At 41.4% G+C, this 19,294-nt stretch overlaps 1 protein-coding gene across 3 annotated transcripts in view; it reads left to right on the top strand.

The window, feature by feature from the left end:
- Positions 1-7,415: 7,415 nt before the first annotated feature.
- The window catches only part of LAMA2 (laminin subunit alpha 2), a 413,990-nt gene continuing 402,111 nt past the window's right edge, over positions 7,416-19,294 (top strand). For all 3 annotated transcript variants that reach the window (XM_085881857.1, XM_085881856.1, XM_085881855.1), the window contains exon 1: positions 7,416-7,631. In XM_085881857.1, the coding sequence (XP_085737983.1) occupies positions 7,559-7,631 (73 nt within the window). In that variant the 5' untranslated portion in view covers positions 7,416-7,558. The remainder of the gene's footprint in view (positions 7,632-19,294) is intronic.

Genomic DNA, 19,294 nt, shown 5'->3' with positions numbered 1-19,294 from the left:
CCTCTGTGAGATCGGGCTCTCAGCCCTGGTGGTGATGAAGACTAAGAGATGGAGCCGCGCAAAAGCTGACGACGACAAACGAGTTGCGTTGTCAACAACAACTCCTCAAATAGATAAACTGATTGAGGTGAGGCAGCAACAATATGGTACCATTGATACTCCTGCTTTAGCTTGTTTTATTGTGTGTAATATTGATTGACATGATTGTAATATGTTATTAGCCCCATTTATAACTTGTTCAAAATAGGGGGTTATGGATTGGGTCTCGTCCGTCCGTGTATGTTCGTCCGCAGCCATATCTCGGACAATATGGATCGATTTTGTTCAAACTTGGCACAAAGACAATACATGATGGAATCTATATATGCACATTCTTTTGTTTTGCGATTCAATCAAAGATCGTCAGCTGGCAGCCATTTTAGTTGAAAAACCCGGAATTGAACATATCCTCAAACATTTATCGGACATGCATTTACCAATCTTGTTCAAACTTGGCACACAGATAATGAATGATGGCTTACATATACACATCATTTTTTTTTCGAGATCAGATCCAAGATGGCCGACTGGTAGATTGGCGGCCATTTTGTTAAAACGTGTCACCAATCATTTCTCGGACATGCATGGTCTGATTTTGTTCGAACTTGGCATAAGCCTAGTCCATGATGGCATACATGTGCACCTCAATTTATTTTGCGATCTGCTCAAAAACAACAACTGGTAGACTGGCGGCCATTTGAGTTTTTTTTTAAAACCTGGTAATGAACACATCTTCAACCATGTCTGGGACATGCATTAACCAATTTTGTTCTATTATTTTCATAACTATTCCATGAAGCAGCTTTCATGAAATAAAATAAAAGATATTCTGATGACTGTAATTTCACCTCAACCACCTTGAAGTACAGGTCAGGGTCAGGTACAGGAGCATGCGCCAGAGCACCTCGTCACTGCATCCACTTTCCGCCGGGACTCCAGGGGCCTCCGTCTGGCCATCCCCCAGGCAGATGCCTGGCCCATCCCCATCTCCTTGGATGCTGATCAACCTGCTGCAACCACGAGGCATGTGGTCGGCCAATTGGCCTCTTCCACTCATGAGGCTCCCTCGCTGAGGGAATCTGGTGAGCAGGATCAGCCTCAGGAAAATGAGCCACAGGTCCATACAGCCACAGCTGATGCTCACGCACTATGCAGGTAACAAATCTCATTTGAATCTCTCTCAGCAACTGCTCGTTGGACACAAAGGCCAACCAGCAACAGCCAAGGATTCTCCGAAGAGACCTGGTACCAAAGGAATTAAGTCTCCATCTCAGATCCCTGGTCAGAGTCCAAATCTCACATCCATAGAGCAAGACTGGAAGCACCAAGGACCTGAGGACTTGACTTTTGTCCTCCCGCACAAGTACCGGCAACACCACACCCCATGATTCAGTGAATCCATTACTCCCCAGGCCCGACCCAGACATCTGCTAACCTCTGGCTCACAGCCAGCAGAGACATGAATATCATTGCCAAGGTTAGTGAATCACTCTGTGACCTCAACATTCTCACCACAAACAGGTACAGACAGGATAGCAGCATCCAAGATGTCGTTGAAAACCTGGATCTTAGTTTTGACCCAGGAAACCCATAATCGCAGTGGCTCTGACTCCTCATTTAGCACCTCAAGGGTCCACAAAAGGATATCTTGAACCTCCACAAAGATGACTGCATCATCTGCGAAATCAAAGTCAGAGATCTTGACATTCCCAAACGATGCACCACAGCTTGAACTCTCTGGGATCCTCCCCAGAATTCAGTCCATATAAGTGCTGAAAAGTGTGGGGGCCAGTATATACTCCTGACAGACTCCAGTAACAACTGGAAATAAGTCAGAGATGTTACCACCACATCTCACAGCACTCTCAGTACCAGAGTCGAGTTCAGATTTCAGATTGATCAGTTTTGGTGGCACCCCACGAAGACCACGAATCTTCCAGAGGGCATCGCGATTCACTGAATAAAACACTTTTCAGAGATCAACATAGGCTGCAAGAAGCCCCTGCCGAAACTCTCATCTGCGTTCGTTGAGGACCCGAAGAGCAAGGATACGGTAAATCATTGACCCCTTTGGCGTAAAGCCTGACTGCTCTGGTCGCTGGTGCTCAAGCAGATGGTGGCGAAGCCTGTCAAGAATGATTCGAGCAAAGACCTTACCCGGCACTGAGAGCAGCATCAACCCTCGGTCGTTGTTGCAGTCTTGACGATTCCCCTTCCTTTTCCAGGGAGGAACAACAAGGCCCCTCTTCCAGTCAGTTGGGATAATGCCTGTGTTCCAGGCAGAGCACATAACTGCATGCAACGACACAAGTGCAGCATTTCCACCAGCCTTGAGAAGTTCAGCATGGACGCCACAGATCCCTGGAGCTTTACCCCATTTCAACCGGTTCACCGCAGCCCGTGTTTCCACAAACTAAAGTGGACCACAGTTGATTGGAGGGTCAGCAATAGGAATTGTAACACCCCTGACGTCCAATTTGACAGCTGGTGGATCAGCCTGGTACAACCGCTCAAAGTAAGCGGGCCTTGACTTCGGATGACTCTGTCTTCAGCCCAACACCCTCTGCTCTAACTGTAGTACACCGAGGGACGGGCTTGGAGAAACGCAATGTGCGAAGTCTCCTGTAAGCAGGACAAGAATCACTTTAACACTAGTGATGCTCTACCCCCTCACAGATTCCTCGCACATTGGCCTCCTTGTCCACCCTTAGTGCACATACAGATTTATGCCTCAGCTTCCTGAACAACTCAGCTCTGTCATTCAGCCTGGCTCTGTGATGCTGGGTAATGGTATCCAGTGTCCCTCGAGAGACAAAATTCTTCTTCGCCCTCCGTTGAGTTCCAAGACATCCACCAACAACACCAAGGACGGTGGTCTTGAAGGCACTCCACAACTCTTCAGGATCTGCCAAAGCCCCCAGACCCCTCAAATCTCCACTCAGCCTGTTAGCAAACTCCTCAGCTGCCCACTCATCCTTGAGCTTGCCAACATCCAGCCAAGGCTGGGATGGTACCATTCTCCTGGATTGAAACTGCAACTTAAGAGTTGCTCCAACAAGCGTCAGTAGTTGAGTTGACTAACGTCAGTATCGAGGAACTGAGAATTCCGTTGGACCCTGCAGTTCTGGATCATCCTCCAGCGACCATCAACGAGCACATGATCAATCTCCTTTGCCGCACCACCAGCGTTGGAATACCAAGTCCAGCGATGAGCTTGTGGATGCTGAAACCATGAACCAGCCACACTAAGTCCATGACTTCTTGCAAAGTCAAGGAACTTAGTGCTATTCTGGTTCACAGTTCCAGACACATGGGGACGAACACACGTCTCCTAACCATCTCTATCAGTTCCAGTCAATGCATTGAAATCCCCCAAGACGAGAAGTGCATCTCGTTTGAGGCACTGATCAACCACAGACTCGAGCGTGGCATAGAATGCGTCTTTCACAGTGAGATCACTCACCTGTCAGAGCATATACAGAGACCAGGGAAATGACACCCAAGGAGTGCTGAATCCTTAGTCTCGTAATATGCTCGTTGACCGGTGTTACCTCAATTATCATTTCAGTCAACTTATTGGAGACAGCTGCAGCAACTCCTTGGGTATGGTAACCATCAGAGCGACCAGACCAAGAGTAGGTGTAACCACGCACCTTGATCTCACCGCAATCTGGTCTCCGAACCTCAGAGAGAGCTGCAATACCGATGTCCAAATGCTTGAGCTCAGATGATAAGAGAGACAGGTGATCATCCTCTCTTGGGGATAGGGCATACCAAGCACCCACCCAAAGGGACCGCCTCAGGTTAACCCAAGGAGATCGTGTCTGGTGGACGACACCTCAGTACCACCCCGACACACTCTCCCGCAATCTGACCCGGGAATGTTACCCTGTGGTTTCCCTCCTATCATCAAAGATCGGGTGTCCTGAAGACTTTGCCCAAATCCCGTCATCTGGTGAGCCGCCCTGCGAAGGGCAGCTTCACAGGAGGTACTCCCACGGAGTGGGTTTTCAGATTTTTAATAATTCTTTTGGAATATTTTGCGGAAAGAAGGGTTTTTCAGTGGCCAGAGTGCAAATCCTGCCACCAACCCCCTAATAAATAGTAACCCAACTGCAGGAGGACGTTCACTGACACAGTTGGGCACTAGATATGGATGGCTGTTGGCTCACAATGAGCTCCTCTGCCCTTTGACAGGTTTTGTTCTTCATCCTGCTGGGTGTCTCTATCATACACCCTCCTCACCAAGAAACTTGGTTGGGGAGACGGTTTGGTCGCTGACAACCCGACCATCGAACAGGTTAGTACTGGTTTACATGGTACCTGAAGCAAGTCACAGATCTAATCTGACATGACCTGACAATAATGCATTTACCGATCTTATTCAAACTGAGCACACAGATAATGAACGATGGCTTACATGTGAACTTCATTTTTTTCGAGATCAGATCTAAGATGGCCGACTGGTAGATTGGTGGCCATTTTGTTAAAACGTGTCACCAATCATTTCTCATACATGCATGGTCCGATTTTGTTCGAACTTGGCACAAGCCTCGTACATGATGGCATACACGTGCACCTCACTTTATTTTGCGATCTGCTAAATAAAAAAAACAGCTGGTAGACTGGCGGTCATTTGAGTTTTTGAAACACCTCTGATTGAATACATGTTCAACCATGTCTCGGACATGCATTAACCAATCTTGTTCTATTGTTTTCATACCTATACCATGAAGCATCCTTCATGAAATTAAAAAAAAAATTCTGATTGCTCTTTGTAATTTCACCTCAACCACCTTGAAGTACGGTTTACATAAACTCGCTGTTCAGCCATAATTTTCAACTGGATGATAATTTTTTGTTTTCTACAGTTATACAATTTATTTTATACATAAAGAAATATTATTAAATGTTATCCTGTTTGTCTAATTCAGTTTGTCTCCTCCAGGTTATCTGAACATTGAATTCCTTCTGTGCGAAATTTGTATTCCCATTTGAAAACATCATACATGTCACGTGACCAACTATCTTACACAATATAACTACGTGACCCGCATCATTAATATTCATGACCAAATAACCCAATCGTACGCAATCTTCCATGTCACATGACCACTCAATTCAGCTGCGCATACACATACATCTTGTAAATATGGGCTACCCCTTTAACTCCGCACAGAAAATTTAGTAAAACCAAGAAGGGCTATGACATTTTATGTCTTTTTCTCTTTTTTCTCTCTTTGATCAGAGTTTATTGGTTCATGAGCGCCAGCCAGAGTGACCACTATATTCGTTATGTCTGTGTGTCTGTCTGTCTGTCTGTGTGTCTGTCTGTCCAAAGCATAACTCCGTGGACTTTGATCTGATCTTGGTGAAACTTGGTTATGTGTTCGATATCAATGTCTAGTTGTGTTTTCCTGGATGAGGACGTGCTACGCCCATTGTGGGCGGAGCCACGCCCAAAAAATAGCCATTTTTAGGGGTTAGTCGGATTAAAAATCTATCTTCTCCTTGGGAATGGAATGGGTTCTTTGGTATTTGAATAGCAAAATGAATTATCTAAAACTTGTCGTTTTCCGATGTTTCATTTTCGTCACAAGGTCAAAAACTTGGAAAATTGCGAATTTTGACATAAAATAATACAACCGCCCAAACTTTGAGAGCTAGGATGACAATATTTTTATGCATAATCTTGAGGTCATTCCCCACCTAAAGTCTTGAAACTATTTTGCTCTATCTTGAACCCCTTGCCTGTGGCGCTCCCTTCAAGTTTGTTTTTACACTGATTTCATCAAAGTATGGATAATCCGAGGAGTGCGAAATGCCATATAGCCTTTATGACGTTATATTGTTCCTGGAATGTTCCAGAGGAAGTTTTGCACCAAAGGTCATTATCCTTGACCTTTGACTTTTAAAGGCCACAAAGGTCAATTTTTCAAAGTTGTGGGAATCGAACCGGGTTTTCGACTTTCTTCGACAAACTAACTCCAATAAGCTATCGCACATATCCTGTTTCCTTATTTTAATGTCCACAACATTGTTTTGTGACCTTTAATGGTTATGCAAAGATCAAATTTTGAAAGTTGTTGAATGAAACCGGGTTTTCGACATTTTGCAGTTGTTGATTGAAGGCCACTATAATTAATTATAACTTGGTCAAAAATTATCACATTGTCTCATCCTTGACTTCTGAAACAATCTACATCGTCAAATACTGCTCCTTAACCATTGTCGTCTTCATACTTGTTATTGTACAAACCAGGATAATAAATGTTGTGGTTTTTTTTTTTTGTGCCCAAATTGCATCTGCCAGTCGATGAGTTTATATAGCTCATGGGGTGGGTGTAAATGGCTGGTCATGTCGAGCTTCGGAGGTAGATGATGGACAAAAAAGGTAAGAATCCTTGCCCCTCGAGCCGAGATGAACAGAATCAGGTATGTTTTTTTTGTTTTTTTTTGTGGTGATGCATCGCCACCATGTGTCTGCACAGTGTACTAAACACTTGTTGTAACAGGATTTACGACAGGGGGCGATAGATGGCCACAGTTTTAGCACAAAATATAATGCAAGTGCATTTTAATCTCCAGTTTCATTTTATTTCAAACGCAATTTGATAATTTTTGATATTGATAATTTTTTGATATTGATAATTTTTGGACAACTTCCGAATGTCCATGTTTATAAATTAAATGGCATTAATATAATGACATTGTTATATCAGGCTTCTTGCTTGAAGTCTCAGCGCCGGTGTTTTGTACGTCTCGTACTGTGAAACAACCAATCAATCAATTGTGCGGTAAATGATCACAACTTGGACACTTAGCAACAATCCATGAGAGAAGAAAGGCGTTCTCTTCCATTGGCCAGGCAGTTCAGGTTTCTAATGATTACACTGAGTTTTGGTGAAAAGTTTTATTTGTGGTTTTTCTTTTGTTGGACGCAATAAAACGCACCCTGTAAATGGTTGTTTGGTCAATCACATCCATCATGAAATTTCCGTGCCCTTCAAAGGAAGGTAACGGATGTAAGGGAAGTACAAACAACGCCCAACAGATTAAGATAGCAACACCCAAGAGAGCCAAACACAGCAACAAAGAGGAAGCAATCGTGGAATACAGACTTGCAAGCAGCGGTGCAACATAGGCACGATGGTCCCAATGGCCTTTTTAACATGTCTTGTTTTCCACTGCATTAAATAAGTAAGAGGGAACTGTCTATTGACTTATCGGTCTCTATTTTTTTATGTTTTATCTCTCCTTCCAATAATCCCGAATCATCTGATTGAAAGTCCAGTCAATGGACTTTCGTGGAGAGATAGCAAGAAACGGTACCCCCCACCCCTCCCTACCCCGACCCCGGTGTGACAGTGGTACGTTCCATATCCAAAGCCACACTCAGATTACGGAGGCAACTTCAAACTGCTGCCGCCCGCATGCGAGGAGAGTTTCTGTTGCTCTCTGAGTGAATCTCACGACGCATCCGAGATTCGCGTGGCAGAGGCCAACCCAGTGTGGAGCCATGAGCTGGTGGAGTGCTATTGTTATCACGCTTGTGGGACTCTTCTTTGGCCTCACAAAGTCGCATCAAAGAGGTCGGTTCATTTGTGACATTCATTGTTGTCTTTTTGTTTTTTTACAAAAGGGGTTCTTCACCAAGCAAAATATTGTTTCACAACTTTTCATTGTGGAAGTATTCTATAAATTGCACTCTGAGCATTTGGTGATTTGAAATTTCATTTCTCAATCAGGGTGGCTTCATTAGTTACTCAGCTCTTGCTTCAGGAATGTGCAAAACTCATGAACACATAAAAAGGGCTACATACAGCACCAACTGACTAAATATATGGTTTTTTTAAGCACATTGTGAACCCTCAATTGTGATTCCAAGATTTATTTTATTTTAAAACCTTTAAGTAATTTGATGAAATGTGGTTTGAAGATCATGCTCAAACACTTTAATTCAGTCACTTTGATGGTTTTAGTTTTAACCTTACAGATTCATTTTCTTTTCAATTACGTTTGTAACCAAATTGTACTAACCTTCCAAAGACCCTTTTGTCTCAGGTTTAAACCTCAACACTTTTTGTCTCAATGGTCTAAAGGTTAAAACTGTCTGCAATGCACCATGTCATGGCAAAGGTTGCAAAAACTTTTTTTTTGATTGAAGTGGTTTGAAAATTTTCGGAAAAGTTATTATTGCAATTTCCTTTTTGTATGAAAATAATCGGTAGGGTTTGTGTAATTCATAGCTCACTTAGATGCACGACTGTATATGGAGTCCAAGTCGTAACAAAATGTGGATTCTCACTCACTTGTCAATTTTGTGTAAAACTTTGTGAAATCTGATTTGTTTCAACTGGAAACTCAAGCCCTCTTATACATTTTTACCTGTGCCACTAAAGATGGAAGGAAGTTATGTTTTCATCCCTGTTTGTCTGTCTATCTTTCAACAGGATTTCTCAAAAACAATTGGCATGGATTCTGACAAAATTTTGTGGACCAGTTGAGTGTGTGCCAAGGATGAGGTTATTAGATATTGGTGAATATTCAGATCTGGATCCAGAGACTTGAATTTTTAAAGTGATTCTTCACCTTTGTGTGATGGGGCTAAAAATGATATATAACACTATATCTGAAAAAGTTATGCGCAGATTCGGCCAAAACATGGTGGACAGGATGGGTGTGTGTGTGTGACAAAGATGCATGAATTCGATTTTGATGAAGATCTGAATCCGGATCCAAATGCGAGAACTTTTTAATGAGATTATTTGCCTTTGGGAGATGGTGCCAAAATAAATATAGAGCAGAATATTTCAAAACGTTGTGGACGAGTTATGACAAAACGAGGTGGATGAGTTTGGTAGGTGATGAGAACAAGCCAATTCAATTATGGTTCATGTGCGGACGCAGATCCGGCCTATCAGTGGGATACAAAACATAAACTGTTCAGCCTGGCGCAGAAGTATGTGCTCCACTGAGAGTGCCGTTCCAGTTAAACATAAAGTCATGATCAACGATAAATGGTCTCCTCCCTCATTTATAGCTCACCTGGAATGTAGTTCCAGGGAATTTATTGGATGGCACGTCGTCCATCTATCCGTCTGTCCATCCACAAATACTTGCAACTTATCTGAAACTACACACAAAATTTCGATGTCTCTATCAGTCTGTCTTTTTTCACGTTTTTTCCAAGGACCGCTGGACCCGACAACCACAAAATTTGGCACATAGCCCAAGTCCAATCCAGGGATTGTCCGAAGGGTATTTTCATCCACCACCTCAGCCTTCAAAGATCACTTTTCTGGCTTTTTCATTTCTATGAAATCTCATTGGTTAACAGATATCACGTGACATATAATATGGCCAAAGGCCAACACACCTAATTAATCGAGCTGTGGCTTCCACCCATTGGATCACTGTCCAGCTGGCCTGACTCCATGCACTATTGGAACCTAACTAAATAAATCTAATAAATAAGATTCATTGGATGTCTGTCTGTCTGTCTGTCTGTCTGTCTGTCTGTCTGTTTGTTCTCATTTCTTGCAAAGACTGCTGGGCTGAAAACTACCAAATATGCCACACAGACCAAGTCCGACCTGGGGGTTGGCCTAAGTGTGTATTTTTTTTCCACAACCTCAGCCTTTAAAGACCCCAAAGAGCCATAAGACCTTTTTTAACATGCTTGAGAGATTTGAATATATGCAAAGGAGAAGACTTTTATCATGCTTGAGAGAAGACTTTCTACATGCTACACAGCTAAGACCCCAAAGACCTAAAGATTTATAAGACCCTTAATCCCATTGAATTCCCTGAACACAATTAAAACACTTTAATACCCTGAATACCCCAAAGACCCTTTTGACCCCAAAGATGGTTAAGATATCCAAGGCTCTTGAAGACGCCTAAAACCTCAAATACCCTTTAAGAAACTTGCATCTTTTGAAGACCCTTAAAAACCCTGAGAGCCAGAAGATCTCAAAGATTCTTAAGACCCTTAAGACTTTGAAGATCCTAAAGAACTGCAAAGACCCTTTAATACTTCATAGACATGTAAGACCATAAAACCCTTGAAGATCATTAAGACCGCTTTACCCTTGGTGTTCTGGCTCTCCTGCCCTCTACACAGTCCACCCCCAACCCCACCCCATCGGTTCTGCCCCCAATCCGCCTGCTCCATTCCTAGCCATTCCGGCTCTCCTGCTTCTCCCATTTCTCAGTACTCCACCCCCCCCTCCTTCCAACCTGTGTAATGCTGGATAACCCTGACAGGTAAAATATTAGAATTTATGGTGCTATCAGTGAAAAAGGATGAAAAGCACTTCTTTACTTCATTGTTGGTGGCAGAAAGGGCCACCACCACCCATGTGTGCCCAGGGGCCTCCAACACCATAAATCTGTCACTGGCTGAGAGCGTGAGCAGCAAATTTGATTGGTCAAGATGGCATAAATGACGTAACATTTTGTCCAAGTGCTGCTAAACTGATGGTTTGGGGAATTGACAACAAGGTGATTTGTGTTCTCCAATGTTCAAGTATAAAATTCAATTGAGATAAAATAGAAGTTTTAAAGCTTGTAGAAAAAAAAACATTTCAGAAGTTTACCACTGTTGATGCACTGTCTTTTACACATGTTAAATTAGTTATTATTGCCTGTTTGTGTCCTTTATGACGTCCCTAAAATTGGTGTGTTTCCTGTTTGAAATGATATTCAATTCTGTTTGACTGCCAGACAGGCAGAAGACAGACGAAAACAATTACATAGGTGAAACTCCTGTATTTTACAGAAATCGGTATTTTTGTAATGACCGATAAAGAGGTTTCCATATGTTCATCATCAGAAGGGCATGTCACACTTACAGGAAATTGAGGTGCTATTCCGATATGCTGATTTGTTTATTAAGCCATTTCATCTGGATGGGGGTGCATTGCTGAGGCCTAAATCACGTTTGCTCTACGGCGAGGATACGGCGGCCGTACGCCCTCTGAATTGACAGAAACGTGTGGCGGCCGCAGAGTTTCTGCGGTGGCCTCAGGGTGTCCCTATGCCGTTTGGCTATATTTTACAGGCCGTAAGGTCACCATGGAATTATAATGCGGAGTTATAACTTTTTTTCATTTCTACGTTCGCCGTAGCAATTCGACAAGCCGAAAAAAAAAAGAAAAAAAACCTGGTAAAAAAAAATTAACCCATTTGTTACCGTTCGTCTGGCTGCACGTTCGCCACAGGGCCCCCTGCGGTCGCCTCGAGGCTACCTTGCGTCTGCCTTGAAAATTCTATGGCCGCCGCAGGGCCCCCTTAAGGTCACCGTGCGACATCAAATCAAAGACAGTACGGCAACCCCACGTTTTCGGTCTCCACAATTTCTAAGACCTAAGGCCAAAGTCACATTTGCTCTACGGCGAGGATACGGTGGCCGTACGCCCTCTGAATTGACAGAAACGTGTGGCGGCCGCAGAGTTTCTGAGGTGGCCTCAGGGTGGCCCTACACGTATGGCTATATTTTACAGGCCGTAGGGTCGCCGTGGAATTATAACGCGGAGTTTTAACTTTTTTCATTTCTACGTTCGCCGTAGCAATTCGACAAACCGGAAAAAAAAAACTGGTAAAAAAAAATAAAAATTAACCCATTCGTTACCGTCCGTCTGGCCACACGTTCGCCTTAGGGTTCCCCTGCGGTCGCCTTGCGGGCACGTTCTGTCTGCCTTGAAAATTCTATGGCCGCCGCAGGAACGCCCGAAGGTCACCGTGCAACATCAAATCAAAGACCGTACGGCAACCCCACGTTTTCGGTCTCCACCATTTATAAATATGCCGTGTGGCTCCCCAAAAAATAAAAACGAATGTGACTTCTACATTGTGTGACTGTGGAAATACTGCGGCCGCCGTATAATTGCTTGTGGCCATAGATTTTGGAGACTCCACAGCCGCCGTGGCAAATGTGACCTTGGCCTAAAGCAACAAGAAAAAGATCAATCAGAGATTGCAGACCCTTGCCAGGACTTGCTTTGTGTGGTGTGTTGTGTGGTATATTTTGTGTGGAGTTTGTGTACTGGTATGTTACATAATTAATGAGACATAACTAGAACTGCTACTTAATAACTGCTGGCAGTGATGACCGGATACCAAGACATCCCGCTTTGATGCAACCCCGCTTTGACACCTGACCCTGACCCATGACGTTTTAATGATTATTCAAATGAAGTCAGAATGGGATTAAAATCAATTCAATTCAGATCAAATGGAAGACCAAATCGGTACAGTCCTGAATTGGAGTCATCGGAAGGAACCCAAACAAGCAAAAAGAAAATATGGTCATCAGGAGGAACCTGGATAGGATTCGCATTTCAGCTGCTACTCATCTACCCTCAAACTCATCCAGGCACAGCCAAGTGAACCTTAAAAAAGAAAGAAAAAAAAAAACCCACATCAAAAAAATTAAATAGTTCTGGCTGCCAGACCATGTGTCTGATCAAGTTGAAATTTGAAACACTAGTACGTGCCCGTGAAAAAAAAAAATTAATAAATAAATATTCAAACCGCGAGCAACAAACAACAAACAAAACACAGGCCGTTTCTTTGCTCTCGCGTGCCCGTACGTGCGTAGCCTGGAAGCTCGCATATTATTCGCAGTTACCAGTATTCGCAATTTAGTTTTAATACCCAATTATTCAATTAGCGCCAACGTATTTTACCTTTTCGCATTGTCGTGGCAAGGAAAAACAGAGAAGAGAAGAGAGAGAGAAAAAAAATTACTTCCTGGTTCAGAGCATACCAGCACTCTGATGTTACCGAAATTTATGCACCGTCTAATATGAAAACGATCATAACTTGGGGCATTGTGTTTATCTATAAATGCGCATAAGAAATCGAGAAATTATTAGAATACACAAAGTCATCATTATCCGGAAACCCGTACGTTGTAACCCGTAATGGGGAACACGGCTGAGCTTCCCTTCCCCATCGCCCACGCCCATGCAACAACGTGTCTTGTCATTGGTTTGGTAAATAAATGGCCATAACTTGGGAAGCACTTGTCCGATGAATATCAAACCTTGAAAAGGCACATCCTCAGGTCCCCAGCAATATATCTGGCAAGTTTCAATTAGATCAGACCAGTGGTTGTCGAGAAACAGCGGTCACAGACACACACACGCGGGCGCGTGCGCGCGCGCGCACACACACACACACACACACACACACACACACACACACACACACACACACACACACACACACACACACACACACAGATTGCTGGAATTATAGATAGATGTATTCCCCATCCCTACTAGATCACAATCGTGAAGTTTCACATCGATTGATTAAGCGGTTCCAGAGAAAACATTATTTAATATTTTCTTAAATCCAATATGGCTGCCAAACCATGTGACTTGTCAATTATTCCTCAACAACCTTGTACGCGCATGCCTTGGGGAACATTGATGTGAAGTTTCCCCTCGATCTGTTCAATTGTTCTAGTGAAGAAGATTTTTATACGTTTCAGGGTAAATCCAAAATGGCTGCCAAAACATGTGACCTATGACATCATATTTGTGAACCTTTTGTTTCTCATGGATAGGCGGTCATAAGTTTAGTTTTGCCTCGATCTCTTCAGTCACTTCAGAGAAGATTTTTGAAGGTTGTTTTTTTTAAATAAAAAAACAATATGGCTGCTGAATCACATAACTGATGACGTCCAAAAAAAATTTGTGGACCATTTTATCCCTAGAAGACCCTCAAAATTTTTCATACTGATCGGATGTGGTGTTCTACATATGCAATTATGACATCATAACGAAGGCTCCTATGGTGTCATAAAAAACACCCTTATTCCCCAATGAGGAGTACTTGCCATGTGTGAAGTTTCAATTTTTTTTTCTTGGTGTGGTTTCGGAAATCTAAAGGTTCAAAGTGTTCCCGTTTTCCAACATGGCTGCCATACCATGTGACCTATGATGTCATAATTATCAGTGAAACATTCGACATGAGTAGTCGCATCAATGTTGAAAATTTAGTCTCAATCCGACAAATGGTTGCAGAGAAAAGCACAAAAGTTCTCTGCGGACAAACAAACAAACGGACCCAAATGCAATACCCTCTCCTTTGGCGAGAGTAAACATGTGCAGCAGGGAAAGCAAGGATTGGTGAGGTGCAGCATAACCAAGTACAGTTATTTCCAAGAAAAGAGACAGTGCAGAGCTAAACCGATCTCGTACTTCTACAGGCTTATATAAGCTAACACGACAGGCACCATCAGAAACACTCCCGAGGAAAGTAAGACAGTACAGAAAGATAAGAAAAGTATGAGGTGTTTACAACCTCTTATTTACCAGGCGAGGTAAATAAGATCTTATTTACAAGTCAGATGTCTGAACGTCCATATCTGAGTGCCTGCCATGGTACGGGCCACTCCTTTGTACCCTGTTGGTCCCAAAAGGCGGTGTTGGCATCGGTGGCGATTGTGGTTGAGCGATGGCACCGGTGAGGTCGCAATGTTGTGGTTTGTGGTTGAGGTGGTCACTCGTCATGGTTGTGGCGTCGATGGCTATTAGAAGAAAGCTTGTGTTGTGGTTCGATGGTGTGGCGATTTATATAAAGGAGTCTTGGTGGTGTATGAAATATTGTAACGTTGGTGGTTTGAGTATGGTCAGGGCTGAGGTTAAATGTCCATTGAATTATGGCACATGGTTTGAATGGTTTTGGCACACATATGCTACTGACTGTGTTGCTATGGTCTTTGGCGTGCATGCACGAGTGAAGGAGATTGTTGTGCAGCAGAGCAAAAAAAGTGAATAATTGGCAAAACAAAAAAAACCTACCAAAAGCCCACTTAATGCATATGGCCCATAAACCCATTACACATCAGGGGAGAGCGATCTAAAACGAACATGAATGTAATTACTTTCTCGGGAATCACCATATGCTGTGTGCCATTGCAATGGGGAGTGACTGTTTCGCAGAACCGTCACACTATTGTACCGATATTTATTGTGTCTACACAAAATATAGATACACCCCATTACCTGATTGTGTATATGTATATGTATATATATATATATATATGTGTATATATATATGTATATATATATATATATATATGTATATGTATATATATATATATATATGTGTATATATATATGTATATATATATATATATATATATGTATATATATATATATATATGTATATATATATATATATATATATATACATACACACACACACAATTTGAGAGAACTTCTCATGTGCAGAATTCTATAATTGTCAAGCAGAATTATTTTGCAGTCTTCCTGCTTCTAGAAAAATATTTAAGCAGGTGCACCACTATCTCATGTTACCCCATCCCTTCCTAAAATATTTCAACCCCCGTTAACCTTATCTAACCCAACCTCTTCCAGGTTACAGTGTTTTCTCCCCAACTCTCTCTCTCCTCTTTTTCTGTTAATTCTTTCCCTTGCTTACTGTGTCAAATTGGTGCTCTATTGTCTCATTGCCATTTTGTTGCCTTTTACCATTTGTCACATTGCCTCTCCATGAGCCTCGATCTTGTATTTGAAAACAAACGTTTTTAAAATTATTTTTATATTTATCTATACCTGGATCCCCCCCCCAACCTCTGCCCATTATTGAAATGACATTTTTACATGTGTCTTTCTTTGCTCCATATGACCTGGAGCATACAGGCATGTTTAATTGCACCACAGGCATGTTGAGCTCAATAGCCACTTCCTGTGTCTGTTTAGTCTGAAAAAATTGTTTCCTTAGACATTTAAAATAAATATTTCTGCTAATGTGAGTTCTAGGATAAAGAAAGGGAAGTTTTCTGTCTGTGGTTTCTGTCTGTGGTTTCTGTTTGCAGTTTCTGGTTACGTAGGTGAATTTCTGTGCTTGTGAAGATGTGGTTGAAGATATTTGAACTTGATGTAGAGGAATGGGTTGAGGGTTAAATAAAAGGTCATGGATAAGTGAATATGCAGCTTTGGATCTCACTCTGAAGGGTTTGACTCGTGTCTGAGCAATCCGTCCACCATGGGTGATGGTACCATCACAAGGTCATCCAAAGTTTTAAGGCACATTTAAAGGTCATAAAAGGCATCAATTATAAATGTTTCCTTTCGACATCATTGTCGCACTTTGTAAAAGGTGCAACTGATCTTTTGTTGCTTTTCTGATTCATAGATGTTCTATGATGAGCAGTTATGAAATCAGCAAATTGTTTGAGTCATTTTACAATGCAACGAGAAGAGCTCTCGGTTGAGCACATACCTTCACGACGTAATGCCTGAGCTACAAGAACATATTGGGCCCAATACATTTTTGAAATATCATGCTATATATCGTTTTTGGCCCTATCTCTCAATGGTGAAGCATCACTTTAAGAATAAATTTTCCTCGTATCCAGATCTGGATTTGGATCTTCACCAAAATTGAATCAATTCTTCCTTGTCACACACCCAATGTGTCCACCCACTTTCATCCGAATCCGTCCACAACTTTTTGAGATATCATTATTTATTTATATATATATATATATATATATATATATATATATATATATATATATATATATATATATATATATATATATATATATAAAATCATTTTTTGGCCCAATCTCTCAACGGTGAAGAATCACTTAAAAAATTTGAGGATCCGGATCTTCACTAAAATTTTATGAGTTCGTCCTTGTCACACACCCAACCTGCCCACCAAAATTTCATCCAGATTTGTCCACAACCTTTTGAGATATCCTGCACACAGACAAACAGGCAGACAGACAGACGGACAAACAGGCAAACAAATATACAAACAGACAGAGTGGGGTGAAAACATAACCTCCTTCACCTTTGATGGCAGAGGTAATAGCTTGTGTTTTCATCTTATTGTGGTAATGATAATTCTTCTAAATACTTTATTTCAATGAACATGCAAAAATTTTTTTTTATTGTCAGACCATTGCTGAAAGCTTCCAAATATTCTGAGCTGAAATATATTCACAGAATGACCAGCAAATCAGTTTTTGAGGATAATTGATTTGGAGGCAAAATTAGTTTTGAGATTTTAGAGTAACAAGAGACTGTGAAGAGCATCATCAAAAGCCTTTTGTGAATGCAGATGTACTTCTTGATTTGTTTACTTTTTTACTTATTAACCTCCACCATCAAAGATCGGAGGTTACTGTTTTCACCCCTGTCTGTTTGTTTGTTTGTTTGTTTGTTTGTGAACAGTATTGCGGAAAAACTCCTCAACGGATTTTGACGAAACTTGGTGGGGGGGTTAGGTCTGGTCCAAGGATCATGCCATTCGATTTTGGACTTGGTCCAAAATCCAATATGGCCGCTATGGCGGCCAATTTGAAAAAATATTTGAATTTTGTTTTTTTTGCATTTCTACATGTTTTAATTGATTTCCAACCCCCCCCCCCCCCCCAAAAAAAAAAATTGTTAGAGAAAAAAAAATTTTGCAACTTTTTTTCAACAAAATTTCGATTTCTTTTTATTTCTACATGTTATAAGTGATTTCCAACAAAAAAACATGTCAAAATTATAATTGCGGCTGATTTTGGAACTTCAGGTGGATATACCCACGTAAAATCAATTTCTGTCTCAAGGAATCTAGTTATGACGAATGAATTGAGTATGTAAAAGTTAAAAGTAAAAGGGAAAGTTGCAAACTATAACTCTGAGAACTGTTGACGTCAAATTGAATGAATAGGATATCAGGTTCACTTGAGTGACCAAGCAGTATTGGCGGCAGAGGTTTTGCACTCTACCGAGTGCTCCCCCTCTAGTTCATCATGGTACAATCAAGTTTGAATAACTTCAGTTCCTGCAACACATAGCTGGGATACAGCAGTGTCAAAATATGGGAAAAAAAACTAAAGATATTTGTGATTGATGCATTTGGGATACAACATACAAAGAGAAATAAATTATTTTGAGGTGAATGTGTGTGTTCCTTGGATAATTTATCTTCACATCAATCCATCTCAGGAGGCAATGTATGACAAATGTTTTTTTTTAACCTTTATAATTCGGTTTTTCTTTACATGAAGAAAAGCCAGAGAAAAACAGTACCTGTGGATCCCGTGTATTCACGGTTGATAAAATGTGACCTACTTCTACATTGGCAGCCCTGTGCTTCATGTATTCACAATTTTTCATGTTTTTTTGTGGGCATATTCGTGGTTTTTCACGGGTGTACTCATGTTGCCTTCGCAGTTGCATTTGCGGGATTGTTGTTTTTTGCAGTTTTTTTGCGGGCGTATTTGTGGTTTTTCACAGGATTTTTGATTCTCCCTTATGAATCACGAGTCACCAGGAACCTATCCCCCTTTTTTCCATTGAAACAATGCCCCGAGATTCGCGAATTTCACATTCACGACATTTTCCAGGAACATATCCCCCGCGAACTGCGGGGTCCAATAGTATATGCGTAAACCTTATTATAAAGCCCCAAAAAGAAAAAAAATATTTGTCAGATTGATAGAAATGGAGATCGAGACATTTAACCTTCCACACAGGAACATGCCTCGGCCTCTTTGCCGCTCTCCCCTCCCCCTGATCGCTGCAGTGACACAGAGTATCAGTGATAGACGCTCTTTTGTTGACTTGAGGCCAGATGCACATTCTCTTTGTGCGCCATGAACAAAACATAGAATGAAAATAGCATGAAGTGAAAATGACACAAATGAATGCCAATGTCATGAAATGGTACATTCTGAAAAAAACGCAAACAAATACATGTAAATGTTGTTTGAAAGGGTATATCCTTGTCATGCATGTAATCTATATGCAAGACATTCTGTATACTTTTCGAGACTTAAAAAATATGCATGCTGTATTTATCTTTAAAGTGCCATTCATCTTCTCAACAATTGTTTTACGGAATTTAGTTTGAAGTTTTCAACTCAAAAATATTTCCTTTACGTGCAGATTAAGTGTCCCGTGATTCGATGCGAAAATTTAATCATAACAGTTATTTTTATACTTCGAAGTGTCAAGAGGTTTTTCCCTATTTAAATAATTCCTGAACTAAAAAAAACATTTCCAATCCGATGCCGTCGGGAAACTTGCTCATGACTGAAATAACTACAGACACAAGTTGGTAAATTACATACAATTATTGTTCTTTGTGCAGGATCATTTATTTGCGTCCATGGTTGGGAGAAAAACGTTTTGACTACATCTTGTGTGAAGAATGATTGTTTTTTTTTCTATGAAGAAAAATATCACTTGTATGTGTAATACATTCA

The sequence above is a fragment of the Eptatretus burgeri genome, chromosome 5, assembly GCF_056783735.1.
Source record: "Eptatretus burgeri isolate ZD-2024b chromosome 5, Ebu_testis_v1, whole genome shotgun sequence".
Taxonomy (NCBI): Eukaryota; Metazoa; Chordata; class Myxini; order Myxiniformes; family Myxinidae; genus Eptatretus; species Eptatretus burgeri.
Note: the sequence above shows the minus strand (reverse complement) of the source record. Positions and strands in the feature narration are given on the sequence as shown.